General features: G+C 35.9%; 1 protein-coding gene across 5 annotated transcripts; it reads right to left on the bottom strand.

The window, feature by feature from the left end:
- Positions 1–4,745: 4,745 nt before the first annotated feature.
- LOC120092991 (CDPK-related kinase 3) lies at positions 4,746–19,213 on the bottom strand. 5 transcript variants are annotated; one of them, XM_090307963.1, is made up of 12 exons: positions 19,018–19,213; positions 18,095–18,809; positions 15,923–16,053; positions 10,773–10,814; positions 10,589–10,697; positions 10,244–10,322; positions 7,945–8,241; positions 7,188–7,297; positions 6,805–6,912; positions 6,640–6,702; positions 5,227–5,394; positions 4,746–5,125 (listed from the first exon to the last, which is right to left on the bottom strand). In XM_090307963.1, the coding sequence occupies exons 2-12, from the start codon at positions 18,668–18,670 to the stop codon at positions 4,991–4,993; spliced, it is 1,818 nt and encodes a 605-aa protein (XP_090164089.1). In that variant the 5' UTR covers positions 18,671–18,809; positions 19,018–19,213; the 3' UTR covers positions 4,746–4,990. The 5 variants fall into 5 exon arrangements, with proteins under 5 accessions (XP_090164089.1, XP_090164088.1, XP_038907204.1 ...); XM_090307962.1 differs by having other exon boundaries at positions 18,953–19,191; XM_039051276.2 differs by having other exon boundaries at positions 15,923–16,065; positions 18,953–19,094.
- Positions 19,214–20,040: the final 827 nt, after the last annotated feature.

Below are 20,040 nucleotides of genomic sequence, written 5' to 3'. Positions count from 1 at the left end.
GACCGAACATCCCTAAATGCTTTATGGAAGATTTACATGCAAAATCCACTTGAGCTCATATATTTCATAAAGAGCAATGATTAGGTGCAACCAGCATTTGTACTCCACACTTCTCTACCATAAAAAAAAAGTAACTAGAAAAAAATTATTTTTTTTACAAAATAAAAATGTCACGTGGCAGAATTTTATTGGACTATACTTGAGATGCACGAAGTTAGGTGCATCCACGGAAATACGCAATTTCTTCTGTTTCATAAATAGCCTTTAAATTGAAATTATTCTATTGAAGGAATTTATGTGGATTTTGGACCATTATGACCTTGCAGTATTATATTTAAATATTAACTATTTTTTTTTCCTCCTTGATTAATATTCAATTTGACTATTAATATGATAAACATTCCTACCTCGTCTAATGCTTTTAATTGGATTTGATGGGATTTTGTTTTCTTAATTGTATGGTGGATTTGTCTTCCATTTTTCCTTATAAGGTTGATGGATATGAATTTCAAGGCTTTATAATCTATTGTTGAGTATAAGGTTGATGGACATGGACGATTTATATACTTCTTCATGATATTGTTTGCATGTATTTCTGGTTGAAAACATTGTCGACTATAATGAAAAACAAGTATGATGGGATGGGATGCTCTTAACTGCTTGCATGCCATATGCAAATGAGCGGATATTTTCGATTATATAGGAACTCCAACCTCTCCCTCTATTTTCACATATTTAATTGTTGGCATTTGCTCTTCGCCCTATCGAATGTAATTGAATAATATGAGAAAATATTTATAAATTCTAAATGTACACACTAATATAATACATATGGTCTTGTAATTAATCTTACATCAAATGAAAGATTGACGACAACATTCTTTTCACTTTTTGTTTTGAATCCTGTCCCACTAGTAGATTCCATAAGGCGATCACTTCGTCTCCTTTCTTCTTGTTTCACCGGTAATTTGACACGTACCATTATTCTAGAAACAAAAAAAGAAAGATGTGCAAACGAATTGATGAGATCAGAAGACATATTAGATAGATATTTTGGAAACATGCTTAATAATCCATATATATAAAGTAGTGCTTAATATTCTCATCTTTGTTCGATTTTGTCGGTTTTGAAACCAATCAAGAACCAAACTAAACCAATCGATTTTACAAATAAGAGATTCAAACCAATGTCTATTAAATAACAAAACTGTTGGACGATTGATCATATTTGGATCGATTTATTATCGGTTTGATTCTTAGTTTTTGAAATTTTCTTTTTTCTTCCCATTTTTTTCACTTTGTTTTGAATTTGTCCCTTTTGCTAATTTAAAATTAAAATTAAGTCTATTTCTTTTTTATAAATTGAAATTTGATATTTTTGTTTTTCTATTTGGAACTTTTATAAATAAAAAATATACACGACCATAATAATTGGTATTTTTCTAAACAACAAATATACATGTACTATAATAATTAAAATGCTAAAAAATAGTTCAATTTTAAGGGTATATAATTCGAACCATTACTTTTTTGTTATCTCCAAATACAAACCAAGATGCCTAATTTTATACTGAAAAATCAAACCAAACTATTGAATCGATTTGAATTGGTTTAGTTTTTTGTTGTACTCCTACTTTAAACACCTCGTACTGAAGAAGAAGAAAGAAGTAGGTGCAAAACAAACCCTAGTTGGTGGGATATTGATGTGCAGAAGTATGAAGGAGCAAAGTCGTTTGAAAATTTTTTCCTTCAAAGAACAATATTCTACGGTTTCCGTTTGAAAAAGCGAAATTAACTTTTTCCTTTTTTTTTTTTTTCAAATTATTTCTTTTCTTTTTTAATGTGTAAGAGGATTAATTAGTAAAAGCCCACAAACTTTTTTGAAATTATGAAGTCCATTAGGCCTTTTCTAAAAAAAAAATTATGGGAGGAAGAAGATAAGTGTAATATTGGGATATATTTAAGGTCTTCTATGTAAAAAATCCATGTTCTATTTGGAGGGGAATCTAGCACAGGGAGTACTTTTGAGTGTTTAGGACAATTCGGGATTAAATTGGAGTAATTAGAAGCTTATTCGAGCAACCAAAGCTTGAAGGATGTAAAAGGACGAAAATACCCCTTCTTAGAAAGGTTGCAATGGGCTTAAGGCAATAAGAGGCTCTGCCAAAGCATCCCTCCAAAGTCCAAGACATTTCATCCCTGATTCCATTTTGTTAAGAGGATAAAGAGGAGGTGGCTGACAAATTTGATGAGAGATATGATTTTTGGAGAAAGAAAGAAGAGTTGATCCCAAGGTATAGCCACTTGGGGAAATGTGTAGAATACAAAGAAAAGATGGAGAAGAAGTTTCCATTTCTTTCCTTAATTAAGTGAGGAATTTAGGGCTAATCACTCACCTAATCCACAAGGAAATTTAAAGTAAAGCATGCATTGTAACTTTAATGGAAATTTTCGTTACTTATTTAGGTATTCTGTAGAGGAACTTGTGAGTGGCTCAAGGGAGCTTTAGTTTTGCAATAGCATTCATGCATCAAGAACCACTAACACTCCTGATCTGAGCTTGGTTTTCCCAAAGACTTACCTATATTTCCTTTTGCTCTTTTTACTCAAGATTTTGCTCATTTTCTTAAGTTTTTAATACAGCAATTAAAATGGTGTCCTCTAAAGAAAATGAGCTCACTAAGATAGGAGCTAGAAAGATAGATGACTATTTGAGGGGAGATCACTCAATAGTACTTTGTTTGAGAAGATTGTCAGGTATGGAATCAAAGTCTCATATTGACTAGATAAGGTAAAGATTGTGAGTATATAAATGAGAGACAATATCTTCACTGGTATGAGGCCCATTTAGATGAAACCAAAAGCAAAATCACGAGAGTTTATGACTAAAGTGAATAGTATCATATTATTATGAAGATATGTGAGAGTTGTTATCACTAATGGACTTTTAGAATCCTCAAGCAAATTGGTTCAAATTGATGCCAAGAAATCTAAACATTATCTTATCAATTAGGGGTGAACATTAGGTGAGCGGTGTCGGTTTTGGGAGAAAATCGACACCGACCATCGACACATCGATTTTCGATAGTCGGTGTTCGTGGTTCGTGGGTGCTTGGTACCACCAATTGTCCGACCATACGGCGAGAGCAGGCGGTTTCATTGGTTTATTGTAAGTTCAATGAAAATAAGTAGTTGAAAAAAAAAAAGAAAGATGAAGAAGAAAATAAGAAAGGGAGAACAATAACTAACAAAAACGTAGATTGAGAAGAAAAAAATGAAGGAATGTAGAAGAAAAAAATGGAGAAGAGAAAGTGAATGGGGAAGGTTGCACGAGAGAGGAGAAAAGAGTAATGATGATTCTTGGAAGTCGAAGGGAGAAGAAAGAAAGTGCAAACTAATAATTAGTTTTGGACGTTGGAGAAAGAAGATATTTTATAATAAAAGTATATTATATTTATATTGTATAATATATAATAAAAATGATATAATATTTATATTTGGTCGGCAGCGATCAGTTTCTATCTACACATCGGTAGGTGGTCGGTTTATAACAATATTTTGACAAAACCAATCATGATCGAAAAAACCGATCTCCAACCTTAATCTTTAGTTCGGTCAGTTTCAATCGTTCGACTTGGTTTTTCGGTCATCTTTACTCATCCCTATTATGAATAAAACATATGGGATGACTAAAGCTCACACTAATATTATTTATGATTAAAAGAGGCCTCAGCCTTTTGTCCTCACTGGGTGGGTCGATTGACGTTGTTTCTCAATAAGTGTGCCTGAGCAGGAAAGAGAAAAATGATGACATCCTGATACTCGGGATGGCATCTTGCACATCAATTTGGGTACGACCTGTTGATAAAAATGGTCGCTGCAAAGGCCGATCCTCCAAGAAGATCATCAAGCCAGGCCGATCATCCAAGAAGATCACCTGTTTTTACAAATGTGCCTAGTAGCACCAGTATCAATCCACCATCCTTTGGTATTCTGAAGTCATATTTACCTAAAAAATGACGACAACCAAGTCATCATTTTTCACGACGTTGGCTTGATTGTAAGGTGGAATACCTGATCCTAGAGACACTACGGATGCAGCTCACTTTGTAGAGGTTTGCAAGTGTTGTAAACTACTATAGATGGTCGTTGCCGGTCATAACTATTGTCATGGGTACTGTCATTGCTCACATCATTCAAGGTTATAAGTGACTGATGAAAAAAGGATTATTTATTTATTTATTTATTTATTTATTTATTTATTTTACTTTTGGATAAGATGTATTTGGGGTTCCAAGTGATCATGAGAGACCCCAATTTTAACTATGGATAACCATAGATCATGAGAAATGGAGGCCATCTGCACTCAACTTTTCTCAACTCTAAAGATTAAAGAGTTGAAATAAACTTGTAAAACAAAGAGGTTTTTCAACCAGCCATGAGTAACCAATCCTAAAACTGAGGGCATTTTGCATAGTTTAAACTTTCTCCAATTTTGCTTTGGGATACATTACAAGAAGCATCTTTTTAAATTAAACATTAAACTCGATTGATTAGGTATTCAACTTGTCTGCAGATATATGTGAACCTTAATTGGTGGTTTCTGAATGGCATTGGAAGCAAATAATCCAACCTTAATACTAAAGTGGAAAAGGAATAACCATTTTTCTCAGTTCATTAGTCATAAGTTCAGTGCTGAGGGCGAAGAGAGTGATGAATGGAAGAAAAGAAAAAAAGAGGGACTCTGGAACAATGATAGCTTTTGATGATATATTATGTGGACTCAACAATCTCTTGCAACTGCCTTCACTAAAACATTCAATTTTATACACATTTTCAGCCCCAAAAGAGGCAAAAAGAAAAAAAAAAGAAAAAAATCTGCAGTGCCCCCTAAAATGTAGAACTCGCCAATTTTTAACTGAATATATAATGAAGACTGCAAAAAAAAGAAAGAAAAAAAAAAAAAAAAAAAAAAAGGAAAAAAGAAAGACTAATGGTGTCTCGTATTTGAGCTACGTAGGGTGACACCATGTAAAAACTTTGTATACCCAAGAAAACTAAGCTTTCCATCTCCTCGAATCCACTCTTTAAGGATAGAATATGCTGAAGAACCAAGGTTCAATTCCTGCACTTACACACACAGAATATTGTAAGAACCATTTCACTTGAGAAAGCATGTTCGGATCAGATTTATTCATGATTTTCAAAGAGTAGCATTGAACGAACCCTTGCTAATTCTTCAACCGATATTACCCGGTTGCCTTCACGCTCGAAATGCTCAAAGGCTGCACAGGCTATCTGCTCCCATCCGTCAAGAGCTTCCAATTGATGTGTACTGATTGCAGCAGCACAGAACTCCTCAAAGTCCATTCTTCTGAAGGCAAGGGGCTCCAGCTGCAAAAAGAAATATGCAATTTCCATGATCAAAAAGTTCGAGGATATTTCAATCTTATTTTATTTTGTTATGTTTTAACTTCCATTCAAGTTCAATTTTAGTTTTGCCTAAAATTCTATGGTGGTCTTTTTTTATCTTTTGTAAGGGCGGTCTTGGAAGTAGGGGTGTGCATCGGTCGGTCGGCAAACAAAAGTGCATGAAATCTGACGGTCGGTCAGTTTTGTCTCTCTCTTTTTTCTTTTTCTTTTTTTCTTTTTACAAGCAAAACCAAAGTGAATGAAATTGAAAAATGAGTTGATGAAGTGTTCTTGTTAGGTTAACATAATTTGCAACTCTTTTAAATTTAAATCAATCATCTTTTTATGGAAAAATTTAAATAAATCATGTAGTGGGCTTAGAATTTAGGCAACATGAAAAAGAAAATAATAAATCAATACTAAGGCAATAGACTTGGGCTTGAGTTGAGGTAGTGGGCTTACTTTTATACTTATTTTTTAGGGGAGGAAAAATTAAAATAATATTTATATATCAGTTGATCGGTCGGTTTTCCAAATTTTTTTATATGAAAACCAAAAACCAACCGACCGACCTCAATTCGATCGGTCGGATCGGTTTTCAGTGCCTTTATGTTCACCCCTACTTGAAAGATTAAATGCAAAACAATAAGGGTGTTTGACCCACCAACTTCATAAGTCATTAAATAAGTCAACTCCACCAATTACGATAGTTGTTCACTATTGATGTTAGCACGTTTATCGAGGGAACTTCATCTTCCCTTCTTTCTCTCTTTTGCACATTTATCAAGGAACTCTATCTTCCCCTCTTTCTCTCTCTTTCCTCTAACTCCAACAAAACAACTTTGCACCCCAACCACAGACTTTCTAACTCCAACTCCAACCAAACAATTCTGCACCCCAAACACAAACTTCCCAACTCCAACATATTAACTCTAAACTTGAAACTTAACTCAGCACCCCAAACACCTCCTAATTGAAAGACAAATTGGTTCTCACAATTTTTTTGTAAGTTCAAGGATTAAACAAAACATTTTATGATATAGAGGTCTAAACAGAATAAGCGTACAAGTTCTAAAAACAAAATATAATGTAAAAAGAACAGCAAGAGATATGAGGTATACTTCCTAATTACGATACACATACAAAACCAGCAGACTCTAAAATACAAGTCGTAACTATATTTACCTATCTAGCATGAAGAGAAGTATCAGGTCAAAAGAACCATACCGAATTTACAATTTCATGAACCCTCGACTCCCTCATAGCATCCGTTGCGTTCCGCATTAGAGCCTAGAGCATAGGTATTTACGAGTCAAAACACAACGTGAAGGAGAGTGATGAATGTATAGTCCTGCACTATAAAAAGAGAGCAGGGTCAAGAGAAGCACTAACCATTTTGAAGTTATCAAGCCCAACACGCCCATCTTGATTTGGTTCCAACAATGCAAACTGAGCTCTGAGATAAAAGAGTTCATTTTCTGTCAAAGCTTTTGAGAGAGCCTGAAATGGAAGTATGTCACGATCAGAGGATTGAAAAACAATGTAAGTTTGACATAGAAAACATCGAGGTTATCATTCAAGACAATCATTTTGAACTTATTACATTACTGAAAATAAATGTTTCCAAACCCATACAACGAGAGTACTACAGAGGATAAGCAAGACTAAAGCTCAATTAAGAAAATAAGATATGATTGCATAGGCATTTTTGAAATGACGGAATAATCTATAATTCCAGCAACCAAAACCAAGAAGCAAAAAGAATAATCTTTAACCTTCATTGCTGCACGTTTGAAAGGAGTAGCTTGCAAGTATGATTTGACCAATTTATAGATCAATATATCTAAAGGTATACGACGACTATCATCCTGCAACCATGGGTGAGCTGCAAAGAGAAAAAAAAGTACGTTCAAGATTTCCAGAGCTTGGAATAGAATTTCTAGATGAAATAATTCAAATGTGAAGGTTTAAATATATGTTTTAGTATCTTTTTCAATTAGTCCCTTATATTTTAACATTTTCTTATAATTTTGTAAATACTAAAATTGCTAAAAATAAACTTGGAATGATACTCAGTGAGTTGGCAGAAATTTAGAAGAAATAAACCACCAAAAAGAAGACAAGTGAAAACTTCTGCCCACTTCCGATAAATTTAAAGAAGAATTTTCTAACTTTCTTCTATTAGACCTAGATCCACCATTAAATTTCTGCCAACTCACCAAGTATTATGTCATGTAAATTGATTATCAAAACACATCCAAACATTGGGGACTAAGATAGAGCTGGAAAAACAAAAGTTACAGAACTCAGGCTATTTACTGTTTTCTCAGAGTTCCTTTTTTTCTTAGTACAATATATTGAAGCAACCATGGAAGTAAAATGACCGTTTCGCTTTTAATATGGTCTTCGGTGAAGGGAAAGTAAAAACGATGAAAGAAAACTTAAAAAGTATAGATATCATTTGAATTCTCAACCCATTGGTCTATCCTCCAATGGCCTCTAAGAAGCAAGGACATAAAAACAAAAACTTACTAAGCGCCTGGACTGCAGTCATTCTCTTTCTGTAATCTTTGTTGAGGAGCCTTTTCACAAAGTCTTTTGCCTCTGGAGACACTGAAGGCCACGGTAAATCATCAAAATTAGGATCTGCTCTTAACACTGCACGGAAAATTCCTGATTCCGTTCTAGCCCAAAATGGCCGACTTCCACATAATAAAATATAGGTAATAACCCCAATACTCCATATATCTGCTTCCAGAGTGTAAGATCTATGAAGCACTTCAGGAGCAACATAATAAGCACTTCCAACAATATCATTAAGTCTCTCGTCTGCATGTGGATAACAAAAAGGAAAAAAGTGAACCATCCAGTAGACAAATCAGTCTAATGAATGTAACAAAAATTCTTACTGTTCTTATGCATTCATCTGATGCAGTAGGTCAATCACAATAATGTACAGATTTCTATAGTGCACTTTTGTATTTATTGAATTTACGCTATAAAAATTGTTCAAATATCTGTAGAGAATTTGATCAAGAAACAACATAAGAAAATTTGATTTTTCGCCAAGCAATTTGCAGTTTCAAGGAGGAAAGACTTCTACATTTGTTTCTTCTTTTTTCTAAAACAAAACAAGGGGCCTGTTTATTTTGTTGCAATGGGATGAGTTTGGAATGGAATGTAATCCAAAGCCCATGTTTGGATTGAGCGTTTTGTGCCTGATTAATAATACCAAACTCATCCAATTTTCAACCTAATCCACTTTCCCATCGTTTTCATACTTCACGATCCCATTTTTGTTCTGCCCTTGATATCTCACGCATTCCAACACTCCTCTGATTTCCAGTAATTCCAGTCTCCTAAACAGCCCCAAGAAATTTCAATCACCACCTTCATATAAATTTAACACCAACTAGTTCCATTTGCCTTTTCAAGACTGTGTATTACAGAATAATTATGTCTGAGTTAACTTCAAAATTTAATAATTAAACATTCGTAAAAGGTAAATAAAGCATGGTAGAATTGTCGTAAGTTGACATAAGCTACATATAATATCCTCCATGCTGCCCGGAAAAAAAAAATATAAATCTCAGAAATAAATTTGAGGAATATGCAATTTGACTTATGCCTAAGATTTCCATGCTTTTTAAAATTTCTGGACAGAAAAGCTCGTCTCCTTTTAAAGCTTTGGAGGAAGATTCTATGCCCCTCCCAATGCCAAAGGATCTAGCATTTTGTTTGTGAAATACCATCTTAGAAAATGAATACTACAGCTTGGTCTTCAACTCTTCAAGGAAGGCAACATAGCTTGTGTGCAAAAGAAAAGGGGTCTCAAGACCACAAGACAAGTGACAAAGTCTGAGTGTAAATGGGTGAATGAGTGAATGTAAAAGCTCACAAAAATAGGTTAGAGTTAGAGTTAGCTATAAGAGCAGTAGAGAGGAGGAAGCCTTGGAGGAGAGTTTCATCCCCCGAGTAAGTCTGGAAAGTCACCAAAACTCACAAGATATGTAGAAACTAATAAAGGGCCAAACCTTAAAAATCTCTCGAGCCCTCTAGAAATTTGTAAGGTATCTAGATGAGAATATATTATTATGGTTATTAGTAATGGGAGTATTAGTAAATAGCTAATAATTTGGTTAGGTCTCTTAGTTATAAATAGAAGGAGTTGGTTGGGAATTTGGGAGACACTAGCCCTTTCAAGAAACTAAGTTATCTTGTTAATTTTCTTATAATATTATAGCATATTTTCATATATTTCCATATTTCAATGTTCCTGAGTTTTCTGTGCATTCTTGAATATTTCCTTTTTAGGTGGTATCCTAACAAAATTCTATCGTTCTTCACTCCCCAAAATCTCCACAAACACACCCCCCTGCTTGCTAAAAAACCTATTGTTTTTCTACAGATTTATGGCTTGTTTTTATCCAAACCAAAATTTCCTTTTCCATGGTTAAAAGAGTTGATTCTTCACTCCTCTTATGAGATGCGTTTTTTGTGGCTCGGTATACGTACTATTCTGTGAGGCATTTGGCTTGAGAAGAATAACAAGATTTTTGGGGGTGTGAGAAAGACCGTGGGAAGAGGTTTGGCCTCTTCTAAGCTTTCATGTTTCTCTATGGACATCCACATAAAGTCTTTTCATTTCCACAAGTCTTATTTTGTTAGATTGGAGTCCCTTTTCTTTTAGCCCCTCTTGCTTGGACTGTCTTTTTGTGTGTTTTGTATCCCCTTGTATTTTATATTTTTTTTCATTCTTTTTTCTTCATGAAAGCTTGGTTTCTATAATTTTAAAAATAACAATAAACAATTAGATAGATCTATTTGTTACCTGGTCTAACAAAGTCTGAAAGACCAAAGTCGATGAGCTTCATATCAGCATCTTCACTTCTAGACGTAAATAGGAAATTCTGTAGAGCACAGAGAAAAGTGGAAACAATATAAGAAAGAAAGGGGAGGTGCAAAATTACTACAAAAAACAACCTTTTTTTATCTTGTTTTCTCCTTTCCTTTTTTTTTTTTTTTTTTGGTGGGGGTATCATCAAGAAGCGCTCTCTAATTGCATGAAGTGAAGTATGATACATTTGTATTTTTCTAAAATTTAGTTGCAAAACAGAACTGCTAAGCTTTGTGAAAATTATAATTTATAAAAGAAAATAAAAATGCAAATCACAACCTCTGGTTTTAAGTCACGGTGCACAACGCCTTGAAGATGACAAAATGCAACTACACTTAAAATCTGAACAACTATATTTTTGGCATCTTCCTCTGTGTATCTTCCTCCTCTACAATGAGGGAAATACTTCAGTATAAATCAAATCAGTCAAAGATAACACAACATCGTTGTACAGATAGAATACCTTGACAAGATTCTGTCCAGAAGTTCCCCACCTTCACATAACCTAAAAGGAAAAATAAACAAGGAACTTTAAATTGAATTCAAATTAACTCCAGAAACTGAACTGCAAAGAAAACCTAAAATGGTTTATGTTTTCTTCCAGTTTGGTAAGAAACCAAGCTTACATTAAGAGAAATATAAGAATATACAGGGACAAACAGAAAACGAGCCGCCTCCCAGAAAAGGAGTCCAAATGCTAACTATAGAAACCGACTCCAATCCAGTAGGATCAAACCAAGCTCATAATAACATAAGGTCATGTAATAGACGCTAACAGCATGTTATACCTACTCTCAACCTCCCAAACCTCATCCCCAAGATCTCTCATCCTCCCACAAAATTTTGCTACTTCTCTCAACCCATATCCCCCACCACACAAAGCAAAGAAACAAGACCGCAACAGACTTTTCCTTCATCCCAAAACAGAGTATTCAAGGGCACCTCCTCAATCATGGCACAGCACTCCCTACCATGAGCCAAATATAAGCACAACGTGCTCAAGCATTTTCTCCAAAGGGAATGAGCAAACGGGAATCTCCAGAACAAATGATCAATATCCTCGTCATGCCTCCTGCAAAGAATTCACACCATTGAGGGCTCAAAACAATGGAACAGTATCTATCTCTGAATACAGTCCTTCTTCCATGAAAAACCTGTAACAAAGAAGTTGACCTACCTGGGATCTTATTCTTCAAGAGAAAGGAGAAGACAAATAGATCATAATCGAGATCAGGGTCAACCAACATATGAAAGAAAGAAAACACCTTGAAAGATTAGGAGTCCAAACTCTGACATCTTTTCTCCCCAGGCACACCTGAAGATTAGGAAGGACAAAATGCAGGGTAATCTAAAATTTTCATTAGTCTCTCCATTAGACAAAAGTCTATGGAAACCCAAGGAAAACAGGAAGAAGGTCAAAGGACAAAACAGAAACCACGGAATGAAGTTTCTTGGCAGATAGGTGATAAACCGAGGTAATAAAGTACAAAGAGGGGACTACCCAGTCCACCGATCCTCTGGAAAAAAAAAAGGAAAAAAAAAAGAAAAAAAAAAACCCTTAGACCTATCTCCAACAAGACATTTCATAAACCAAGAGACAGATGGCTGGAGATTTAGCTAACCAAATGGTAGGAATTCAAACTTATTTAAGAATGGTAGGAATATTGATTCATGAATCTCATGAACGTGCTAGGTGTGTTTGATAACCTAAATGGCATAACCAACCATTCAAAGAGGCCTTCATTGATTTTGAATGCAGTTTTCCATTCATCCACGGGCCTAATTCGAATTTGGTAATAGCCACTATGGAGATCTATTTTGGAAAAGTTTGAGTACCTGTTCATTGGTCTAGGAGATCACCTATTCTAGGGATGGGAAATCTGTATTTGATGGTGATTTTATTTATAGCTCGACTATCAATACATATGCCCCAACTACCATCCTTTTTGGGGGCTAAAAGAGCAGGGACAGCACAAGGGGCTTAGACTAGGTTGGATGTGCTGTTTTTTTAGGTCTTCGATAATTTCGTGAAGTGCTTTGTACTCGGATGGGCTCATTTTGTAATAGAGAAGATATGGAAGTGAGGCACCGGGTATAAAATCAATGTTGTGTTGAATGTCCCTTAAGGAGGTAAGCCCTCTGAAATTTTGGTGAGGTTTGGAAAATTGGTAAGGAGATTTTCAACCCTGTTGTCTACAGGATTTGGTAAAAGGGGGGCAGTGGAGAGATCTTTAACCAGTAAGGCTAAAGTAAAGGTGGGTGCTATTTCTAGATCCTTTATTGTAGACAAAATTGAAAATAGGCTGCTTTTATCTCTTCCTAAAGTGGAAGAGGAAGTTGTAAGATCTTGGAGGGGTAATAGAATAACCATCTTGCCTAACCAATCGAAATCATATGTATTTTCATGGCATTTGTGGATGGCCTTTATGTCGTATTGCCATGGTTGGCCAAGAAGTAGATGACAAGCATCCATTTCTATAACATCACATATGATTTGATCTTTGTAGTGGGCACCAATGGACAAAGCCACTGCATATTTCATTAATCACTGTTTCACCACCTCTTTTAATCCATCCGACCTTACATGGATGTGGATGTGAATCAACCTTAAGTTTCAAAGCTTAAACTAGCTTTTTTGAAACCATGTTCTCACTGCTGCCACTATCAACGATAATTGTGCACACTTTCCCTTGTATGGTGCACTTTGTTCAAAATAATGAATGTCTCTAGGGGTTGCTCGGAGTTGTTGGGGTTAGAAGTATTCTTTGGATAACACAAGATAGTTCATCTCCAACATCCGGGTTTGTTTGAGCTAAATCATCCTCTTCTTCTAGCTCATCTTCCTCCGAATGTGTTTCTTGGATTGTTAGGGTTCTTCTTGGACAGTCATTTGATAGATGTCTCATTTGTCCACACCTAAAACATTTACCAAGGTTAGGTCTATTATAAGGATTGGAATTATTATTTGGAAGATTAGGAATACTTCTCTTTGCATTCATGTCTTGTTGTGGAAGGTTGTCCTTTGCTTTGCTTGAAGAAGAGTTTGCTGTAACAGGACTTGTGTTTGAATCCAAGGTTGGTTTTTTTGAACCAACATTTGTTTTTTCCCAATTGGCCCTTCTTACTATCCATCTTTTTTGCTTTTCGCTTTCATCTTCTTCAATGGTTGTGGCCACCGAAACAGCTTCTTAGAGACTTGTCATTGGATGAAGATGTGCCTTTTCTCGAATATCTTGTCAGAGTCCATCAAGAAACCGAGCTATTTGTTGGTTTTCACTCTCGGTAAGGTTGTTTCTTGCACTCAGCCTTTGGAACTCTTCTGTATACTCTTCAATGCTTCTTGACCCCTATTTGCAATGTTGGAATTGGGTGTCCAACAATCTTTCATAGTTAAATGGAAGAAATCTCTTCTTCATGAGTTTAAGCATTTTTGGCCAGCTTTGGATTGAAGGTTTTCCTATTCGCTTGGAGTTGATCCCACCATGCGGATGCTCCACTTTTTAGCTTAAAAGACACAAGTTTTACCTTTCGATCCTCGGGGGTGCCCATGTAGTCAAAAAAAAAACTTTCTACCTCCCTCACCCAATTGAGAAAAACTTCAATATTCATTCGTCCATTGTAAGTAGGGAGGTCAATTTTCATTTTGTATTTAGAATTTTGTCTCCACAGAGTTTCTCTTTGCATTCCCCTATACTCGGGCCAATATTGTTCCAAATCTTGATCATCCTCTTGGAAATCTTGAAGGTCTTGGTTGTTGTAGTTGAACCTTTGTCTATAAGGCTGGTTAGCTGGCATGTTCTCCCATTTTTGTGATTCTTCTTCCAAGGAATCAAAATCAAACCCTAAAAGGTTTTGTGGCATTAGTATGGCTTGTTGATGAGAGGCCTAGGTTGTGGTCTCATTTGGCCAATCCCTCTTAGTTGCATGAATCCTGGAGGAATTCTTGGATGTTCTTGAATTCTTGGAGGGGCAAAATTTTGAGGAACACGGTTCTATCCACATAAAGTTCTTCCTCTTTGATGGTTACCTCTGAATTCTTGGTGCAATTGAGGTCCCCTAGTCTTAGTTTGGTGTAGAACTCCTCTGCTTTCTTGCGGTTCTTGACTTCCTTCTTCTTCTTGAATCTTGGTTTTGGCCTTGTTTGGTTTGCTGTTTTCTTTTACAAGGGAGTTTAAGGTCTGCTGCATCTCAGTCATGGAAGTTTGCATCACATTGAAGTTGTTGATCAAGGTTCATATGGCGTCTTCAACTTGGTTCATATGGTGGTCCATGGATTGGGGGTTGGATGCTTCCACATCAGTGGGGAGGGAAGAATCAATGAGTTTGCTGGAATTTTTTCCGGTCATCAACTTTGTGGCTACTCTGGTACCAGTTTTGGTGTAGACTCAAAATCTTGGAGAAAATCTTAAAGTAGGGTATTATTGATTAGAGAAAAATGTAGACAATGATCCCTTTGAATGGATTGTTTCACACCTAACTAACTAATTCTAATCCTAAAACCCCTTTAAATAGACTCAAAGGGAAGGGTGTTTTCACACCTAAACTAAAAAGAAAACAAATTAAAATTGCAAATTAATATAAATGGAAACTACAAAATATTCCCAAAATGCCCCTACATCACCAAAGGTTTTTACTCAAGCCCTTAAAACCATTTATCGTACCCGCAAGAGGGTCCAAGCCATATCTTCTCACGATAATCCTAAGCATTAGACGTTGAGAAAAAACACCACAACCATTTTGCCAATAACGCCTCAATGCAAAGTATCAAATTATTCCCAATAACTAAACCACCCAATGCCCAAAGGTTTGGAGACCACGTCCCAACAAACAAGATGGGATCCTCCCCCTCATCGACCTCTTCCCACAAGAAATCCCGCAACATCTTCCCAATAACCATAGTAATCAAAACCGGCATCATAAATAAAAGACGTGAAATAACTAGAGATGCCACTTAAGACCTCCAAGAACCCAATACTCTTGCACCTTTTCCACCACAGGATTCCAGATAGAATGGCACTTCGAATTACCCCCACGGAGGGGAGCACTAGATAAGAAGAATGGAGTTAATTTACCTCACACCCTTCCAAGGATCACTAATTTGATAAAAGACTTGTGATAGCTTCAAAGAAGGACAAAAAGCCGTTAGAATTAACAAAGGAGTTTTGCTGACTTCAAGAAAAAGGGTTGTGAGATAGGTGACGAAACTACTTTCCCAGTTTAAAACCCACAAACTGACCCTTATTCATTTTGTAGCTCATTGAGAATATAAGACTATCCAAACTCATTCAACTCAAACTGAACTGTATATTAATAACAAAGAGAGTGCTACACAATTCCTCATTTATGCTACATGATTCTTCATTTATTGAACGTTAAAGAAGTATATCTTAATTCACAAATTTCAAGTTGAATCCATCAAGACCTATGGCCAAGGCAACAAATGCAGTATGGTATAATTAGATAGTCCAAGAACTTAAAACAACAATTGTGACATTTTTCATGTAGTACAGCATGGTGAATTTACCATTGTATCAGAATAATGAAATAAAAGGAAAACAAGAATTAAGATCATCTTTCAGATACAGAATGATAAGAAAAAGAAGAAAGACATACTCCATGACTATGTAAACGTTATTGGCATCCTCACATGCATCATGAAATTTTACAAGGTGCTTATGCCCAGATAAAGACTTCAATATTTTCACCTCTCTCCGAACATCTTCAATTGATATTGCTGTTGTCATCTGCAAACGTATCTTTTTAAGAAACACAATTATAGGCAATGCAACCAGGAAGAAAAAATGTTACATGCAGTGAGCTATAGGTTTATGTTCACTTTTAGACGCAGAGAAAAGAATGAACCAGCTAACAGTTTAACTGGCTAGAAAAAATAAATATTTAAGGAAGGACTACTTCAATTAAGAAAGACTCAATAGAGACAATAACATATGGTAGTCCAGTGCACCCTCCTCCAGGGAGAAATTGTTCCAAGTAGCTCATTATAAATGTGAGAACTTCAGCACAATCAAACTTGAATGTTAATTTACAAATGAAAATGCATGTTACTTTAAATATTTATGATCAGTGTACTCGAGGCAAAGTCAGAAACTGGTTTCTTACAATGGACACAGCATGCCTGCCCATGAAGTACAATCGCTAATCTAAGACTAGGAGTACATCAAAAATGAAACTAAGTCAAGCAAACTTGAATGTTAATTTACAAATGAAAATGCATGTTACTTTAAATATTTACAATCAGTGTACTCGAGGCAAAGTCAGAAACTGGTTTCTTACAATGGACACAGCAGGCCTGCCCATGAAGTACAATTGCTAATCTAGGACTAGGAGTACATCGAGAATGAAACTAAGTCAAAAGAATTGAGTGTGCCAAGCACTCAAGGACTTGCAGTAGTTGCCATTATGTATCCAAGAAAATATTTTTGTGAAGACTCAGGAAGTGCAAAACTAAAATGACAGACAATTTTCATTTTCTTTTTCTTTATCTTTTCTTGATAAGGAACAAGGAGTATATTAGAAAATGCCAAGACAAGGGCCATAAAAGAACAATCCACAGACCAGGTAGAGAGAAACCCCACACAGCAACCTAACAAATAAGGGCCTTCCAATCATTCAGGAAACTAGCATTGTCTTTCATTCAACAAAACTAGCCTCGATACTTTATTATACGTCACAATTAGCACAAGACACCCATTTAACAAAGTCGGTCTTTGATTGGTTTCAAAGACAAAAACAAGCAGCATTTCTATCAGTTTCGGCGACAATCAGTATCTTCTTCCAAGTTCTGACCTGCAAGGAAAGTCTGTGAAGATTTTTCTTTTTTTTCAATTTTATCCAATCCTACCTACAGGAAGCCTCTTTCTCTCCGGTTAAAGAAGGCCACAATGAAATTTCTTCAATTGGAAACTTCAATCGTGAACCAAAACCCAACTACAATGCCGGACATGATATACCTTATTCCATCATGGAGCACAGGAGAAGATGATCATGTGTGGCATAGAAAATCGAAATCTTAGTAAAACTTTGTTATGCACCTTACATATGACATATCAAAACTCATAAATTTTTATGTTTTTTTTTTTTTTCAATATGTGAGTTTCCAAGCTGGCTTGCAAACATCCAACTATTCCCAGGATTGGACTGCCTAACTCTATTATATTTGGTTGCAAAGTAACTTATAAGATATTAAATACTAGATACACAACTAGTGGCCACCATGGCTTGAACTAATTTTCTCTAAACTCTTTATTATTCACATAACCCTTGACCACTCGGCCAACTATTGTGGTTCCAAAACTCCATTTTTGGTTAGGATAATATGTAAGTTTTATATCTAAGCTGCCAACTTATGAGTGCCAAAATTTCGTATCATTAACTAACAATGCTCCTAATTTGACTTACACGAAAATCAAAATATAACAAGCTATGCCAGCAATTATAAACCTAACGATTTAAACCAGGCAATCCTCCACCCTCAACACCACCAACCACGAACCAGAAAAAGAGAGAGCTTAAAGAAAACTTCCGAATGCAAAGAAAGTACATTTGGACCCAACACACCAAACTAAACACCATATACGAATATATAAACGACAGAAACCAAAACCAATTCCAAAACAGAAACACGAGTGATACAGAAGTTACTTAAAATTATTTCAAAATCAATCCTATAATGCAGAAAACAGCAGGCAAATCAAAGTAAAAAAGACGACCAAAGTGATTGAAATCATAAATTTAAAGAAACATATCACATCACTTTAGAGTTACCTTGGCTTTAGAGATGATCTTAACGGCCACCGGTTGATCTCTGAGCTCACCTTTCTTCCCCTTAGCAGAACAAGTATGACCAAAATGTCCTCTCCCAACCTCCTTCCCCAACTCATACTTCGCCCCAAAATTCTTCCCATACCCAAAGCTTTTATCTAACAACTGCTCCGGCTCCGTCCCTCTCTCCTCCGGGATCGGGCCCTCCTTAGGCTTCGTATACCCAAACCGCTTCGCCAACGAGGCTTTGATATGCTTAGCCGGCGACGGCGGAGCAAACCTCCGTTTAAAAAACCTCCCCGGCGTCGAAGCCCTAGCCGGCGACGGCGAAACACCAACAGGCAAAGGACTAGCACCAACTCCATGAGGATACGGACTCGGCCAAGGGCTAGGGTAGGAAGTCCTCGCCGGCGTCGTCTTCACGTTGACAACACCGTTGCCACCTCCACTCCCGGAAGGAAAATGCGACGGATCGGCACCGTAACCAGTGGCAGAAGGCGGAGAGACGGTAGTAGTAATGGTAGTTGGAGTGACGTCATTGTCAGTAGTCGGAATAGTCTTACCATAACACTGCCCCATCCGTAAATTCCCCCACCACCCAATCTGACTGACACCGTCGTGGGTTAACTGCCGGCGTGGAATCGGATCACGGCGGAGTCAAAGTCCGCACATCCGACGGCCTCTAACCCTCCGCCCCGATCTGATCCTCGATCTCAAGCTAAAACAAAAAAGAAAAAAGAAAAAAGAAAAAAGAAAGAAAAAAAAAAATCTCTTACAAAACGTTAAAACCAGAGAATGAAAGAGAATAGAAATTTCAGTCAGAGAAATATAGAGAAACGACTGATTGAATTGAAAACCCACTGAATCACAGAGAGACAAAATTCATAAATTGAATGCGAAAGAGAAGGGATTATGTGAAAAATCACATAAGAATCCGCCATTCATTAATGCTTTTTCTTCTCGATCTTGATCCGCCAATTGTTGCCGTTGGATTACAGTTTAGTCTACTCTTGTGTATTGTAATTTCAGTGTGCTGTCATCCATACTATCATTTCTCTACTTCCGCTTTTATCCCTTCTCTCTATGGACAGGTTCTTTTCGTTTTTGTCTTTTGCCAGTTTTCTTGCCTTTTATATGTGTTTTTCCTCTTTTTCTTAATTTGGTTTCTATGTAATGAGTTCCTTTGTTACGCTGTGGTGTGGCGTATTTGGATATTGTGCACCTTCTCTTTATTCTAGCTTGTGTAATTTGCACGTGCTGAATGTGATGCGTTCAAGTTACGGAAAGGCCCATGATGTGCCACGTCGGCTGACGTGAGAATGGGCTTACGCTGAGCACGATTGTACTGTAAACATCCGGAAAATCGAAACTGGATTTGATGCCATCAAAAGGACAGCCCAAGTCCAAATAATTTCCTTTTTTTTAATTGTAATATTGTAATACTGTTATTTCATCCATTTATTATTGCCTAAAAAACTATAAATTAATCGGATGATTATACCTTTGTTTTTTATTTTTTATTTTTTAATCCATGATTATACCTTTATTCTTGCAATTTAACCTACATTATGCATTTTTTAAATGGACGCTTAACAGTTGATATGTCTTCCTTTTTTTTTTTGTAGGTTATTAGGAAAAAAAAACTGCATTGTGTATTTATATGTACGGTCAGATTTTTATTTTCTAAATGAACGTTCACCTCAATTCTATTGCATTATAGTTAATTCTATATTCGTATATATACTTTTAAATGTCTAAATTCAGTTTCGGACTTGTCATAAATCTTAACAGCAATCTTTATTGCTTGTTTATTGTTCTATTATTTTAGAAAAATTTTATCGTGTGTATGGGTACTTTTGAAAATATTATTTTTCAAATAATATCAATTTTTTATGAGTACCTTTGAGAAAATTAATAATTTAGATAATATGGGATGATTTTAGATAATT

This window comes from Benincasa hispida, chromosome 12 (genome assembly GCF_027475165.1).
Source record: "Benincasa hispida cultivar pf3 chromosome 12, pf3_genome.v1.1, whole genome shotgun sequence".
NCBI classification, from domain to species: Eukaryota; Viridiplantae; Streptophyta; class Magnoliopsida; order Cucurbitales; family Cucurbitaceae; genus Benincasa; species Benincasa hispida.
The sequence above is the reverse complement of the archived record's forward strand: the minus strand, read 5'-3'. Positions and strand labels throughout refer to the sequence as shown.

What these genes read in the sequence shown, in the direction of transcription:
- LOC120092991 (XM_039051276.2), bottom strand. Translation starts at nt 18,670, where the DNA reads ATGGGGCAGTGTTATGGTAAGACTATTCCGACTACTGACAATGACGTC. An exon ending in AACGTTTACATAGTCATGGA is followed by an intron (nt 10,815 to 15,922) that starts GTATGTCTTTCT and finishes TTTTCCTTTTAG; the next exon opens with GTTATGTGAAGGTGGGGAAC. An exon ending in GACTGCAGTCCAGGCGCTTA is followed by an intron (nt 7,298 to 7,944) that starts GTAAGTTTTTGT and finishes TTCTCTTTGCAG; the next exon opens with CTCACCCATGGTTGCAGGAT.